This window comes from Nannospalax galili, unplaced genomic scaffold (genome assembly GCF_000622305.1).
Source record: "Nannospalax galili isolate Female #2095 unplaced genomic scaffold, S.galili_v1.0 scaffold31, whole genome shotgun sequence".
Taxonomy (NCBI): Eukaryota; Metazoa; Chordata; class Mammalia; order Rodentia; family Spalacidae; genus Nannospalax; species Nannospalax galili.
Window position 1 is genome coordinate 5,485,773 of NW_008332149.1, and position 3,443 is coordinate 5,489,215.

The following is a 3,443-nucleotide window of genomic DNA, read 5'->3' on the forward strand; positions in this document are numbered from 1 at the left end:
CTGTCAAAGTCAGCACTTCCCTCAGCCAGGAAGTGGGAAAGAACAATGAAACGCCTTAGGAAGGAGAAGGACCGTGAGGAAAACTAGGAGGTGCGGGCAGAGCGCTGAAGACAGGCACCGCCTCCTCCAGGCGGCTGCAAAAGCCCAGCCAAGCGGGCCGTTGCCGGGGCGACCGCAGAGCCAGAAGGGCCGCAGCCTATTGGCTGAGATGCCAGAGCCAATGGGAAGGCGCGATGTTGGCGGGGGTTCTAAGATGGCCGCCGGGCCGCCGCTTCCAGACCGGTAAGTTCGGCGTAGCGTGGGGCTTGTTGGCGGCCGGAGTGGTCTCCGGCCCGAGGGGTGTGGGGTTTGGAGGCAGTGAAGGCGGAGGAGACGGCCGGGCGGCGCGGACGCTGGGGTCCTCAGCGGAGGCGCCCGGAACCGGCTGGGGAAGCTCCGGGCTCGGGCGGCGGGGCGCGGCGGTTCCCTCAGCCCAGCCCGGAGGAGGGAAGCAGATTCACCGGCCCCTGTTGCGGTGTCTGGGACAGCGGCTCCCACTCCGGAGAAGGTCGGCAGGCCAGGCTTCTGCCGTCCCGTCCCCGGTGCGTGCCGGGGAGAGGACTCGAACCCGGTTTGAGAGCTGCTGGTGGCCCTGCCCGCAGAGCCTGCGGACGTCCCGGCGGCGCGGGAGGCGGTGCACCGTCCTAGAGCCACCTCCTTGAACTTGTAAGTATTCGCACTGCGGAGTCGACCTAGTTTGTAAATCTTTCCTCCAGAGTCGAGGGTCTGGGGAGCCGTGTTTTCCAGGCCTCGGCTAAACAAACGTTCTCTTAATTCAAACACCCTCCACCTCCATCCCGTTAAGTAAATAGTTTATCTGGGGTGAGCATATTGGCAATTTAAATCCGAACTCAGGACTGTGATCCTCTGATATTTTCTGTACCCTTTTGAGAGGAAGGAACACATTCCTTAACATAAATAGGACATTTACGTTAATGTTGATATTTTGTGCTTAAAAAGTACTTTAGTTAACAAATTCCAAAGTGCAGGAGCTAATTATTAGGTAATTTAGTAAGCTCCTTCAAATTAGAGGGTTGCGGGTTATTTCACAAATGAGTAAATTTAGAGTTCCATAGTTATTTCTAGTTGAATACAAAATGTAGAAAACAGTTTCATTTGATGAAAATGGAGTTTAAATTCTGACATGTTAGGGACAGGAAATGTTTATTCACTGAGATGCTCAGACTGTATCTTTTGGGTATTGGTTACAAACAGTTGTCTGGTATCCTAGAAGATGCATTGCTACTCAAACCTGAGTGTGACTCAGTATGCACTTTAAAGTAATATCTTACCTAGCTGCCCATATGTGAAAAACACAGAAAAAAAAATTCTTAATCAATTTTAGCCATTCTATAATTACAGCCTAGAATCATTTGTTTGGACCAACTCCTAAAATTTGGTCTCCAAAAATGCATTGATACCTTTGCCCGTTAAAAGTTGATAATTCGGGGCTCGAGCGATGACTCAGTGGTTAAGGGCACCCCTTGCAGAGGACCCTGCTTGATTCCCAGCACCCACATGGCAGCTAACAACCGTCTCCAGTTCCAGTGGCTCCAGTGCTTTCTTCTGTCCTCCTCGGGCATTTCACGACACTGGTGCACTTACATACATGCAGACATAACAATTCATACACATATAATAAAAATAAATAAACCAAAAAAAGTTAATAATTTAAAGCCTTTGGATAAAAAAAATAGAATAACATTCTACTTTTGTAGAAGAAGCAGATCAGAATGGATTGGGCAGCTCAGTACCTTATTTATAGAGGGTACAGATGATAATTTTTAGTGGGTTGTAATGAGGATTGATGGTGAACCAGTGCCTGCCACTTTGTTGATAAGGCGTATGTGACAGTGGCCTGTTTTGTTCCCTTTTATTGATTCTGTGTCTTCTGTTGTAACAGGGTTTCCTATCTTTCTCAGGGGCCCTGGCTTGCAGAGTCTCTAAAATCGAGTAATTTTGTTTGCCTGGATCGTGACTTAGAGAAGAAACTGTGTCTATAGGGGTTTAATCAGGGTTACATGATTGAGAGAGAATGGGATATTAGACGAAGAGTGAGGCGGCTCTGGGCATTTGGGACAATTACAGTGTTAAGATCATAAACAATTTGAAGGTACAAGTCATCTCAGGGATCAAACCTTCATTTTAAAGCTTAGCAAGGGTGGGGACTCGGGAAGATGCAACAGCCTGCTCAGGGCTCAAAATCACCTGACTTTCAAGACTAGTTTTGCTCCTGAACTAGTGCTCCATAATCTTGGCACAACAAGAACTTCTTTTATCATTGAGCTTTGCTATCTCTGTGGATTCTGTATTTTGAAAGATTATATTTACTAAATTGTCTTCCTTGTAAAAATCAGGTGTACGTCAGCATCTCTGGTAAGCCAGCGAAAGGAGGTAGTGCTCACTGATTTTAAGTCTCGCTTAAATTGCACCAGTAGGAGGAAAATAATTTTTTAAAAAATATGACAGGGTAGTTGACTCCATTACTTTGATTATAAAATAAAGACCATACATTAGCAACTATGAAATGCTTTGTTCTGAGTGCATTGTTTCTTGTCAAAGTGTGCTAAATGGTGGCTAAATTGTTTTTCAAGAGTGAGAGAAAACCCTGTTTGCTCATACTAGGGTGCTACAGAAAGACTTTCAGGTCATAGTGAATTATGTCAGCCCAGAATTAAAAGATGTGTTCCGTGTCCTACACACAGCACTTTGTAGGATAATTGTCAGATGGAGTAAGTCCTAAGTGCAGAGGTGCTGGGTACAGGACATGAAGGAGAGAGTGCTGCGGGACTGTGGGGAGGTGGCGGCTTACGGCTCATTGCCGTCTTCCTTGAGACGGTCTTGATTAAATTAAATATTGTTGGGCTACAGGCTAAAAACTAGAAGCTTCCAAATTAATGCATTGGCTGCCCTATGGATGTGGTTATAATCTACACAGAAAAATGAAGTTCCTGTTTTCTCTGGTGTTCCACATCTGTTGAGAATGGTGGGTGAATTTTCCCAGTTAAGGGGCAGTTTGGGATTATCTGCCTTAAATAAAGAAATACACTCTGAAAGGAATGAGAAAGAGACACTTGAAAGAAATCAAAAAACCATTCTCAGAGAAGCCAAAACAGGAATGACAGGAGGCCAGACATGGTACCAGTTGTAGGATGGATGAGTGGCATGTATTCCAGTACTAGGAGACTGTCTTTAGACAGGAGTCCACAGCTAAGTCCCTGAGCAGCTTCTCCATGTTGGCTGGTTGAGAGTTGAGCTGCTTTTAAATAGACAGCTCCATTGTGCATGCTTCTTACCAGCAGGTCTCTGTTTATCAGTGGGAAAATAAGTCTCCCTTATATCTGGGTTTTTTTCTGTATGTTTTAGTCCCCCCTCCCCTCTTTTTTTTTTTTTTTTTTTTTTTT

The 3,443-nt window shown here is 45.7% G+C and overlaps 1 protein-coding gene across 3 annotated transcripts in view; it reads left to right on the forward strand.

Moving 5' to 3' along the window:
• Nucleotides 1-201: 201 nt before the first annotated feature.
• Fam204a (family with sequence similarity 204 member A) overlaps nucleotides 202-3,443 on the forward strand; it is a 31,731-nt gene continuing 28,489 nt past the window's right edge. Inside the window, exons 1-2 of one of the 3 annotated variants that reach the window (XM_029560758.1) lie at nucleotides 240-282; nucleotides 642-705. Coding sequence is in view for 1 of the 3 variants with exons in the window: in XM_008827323.3 (XP_008825545.2) it covers nucleotides 234-282 (49 nt within the window). In the remaining 2 variants the exon portion in view is untranslated. Of the gene's footprint in view, nucleotides 706-3,443 lie in introns of all 3 variants that reach the window. The other 2 variants (XM_008827323.3, XM_008827324.3) reach the window with 2 other exon arrangements.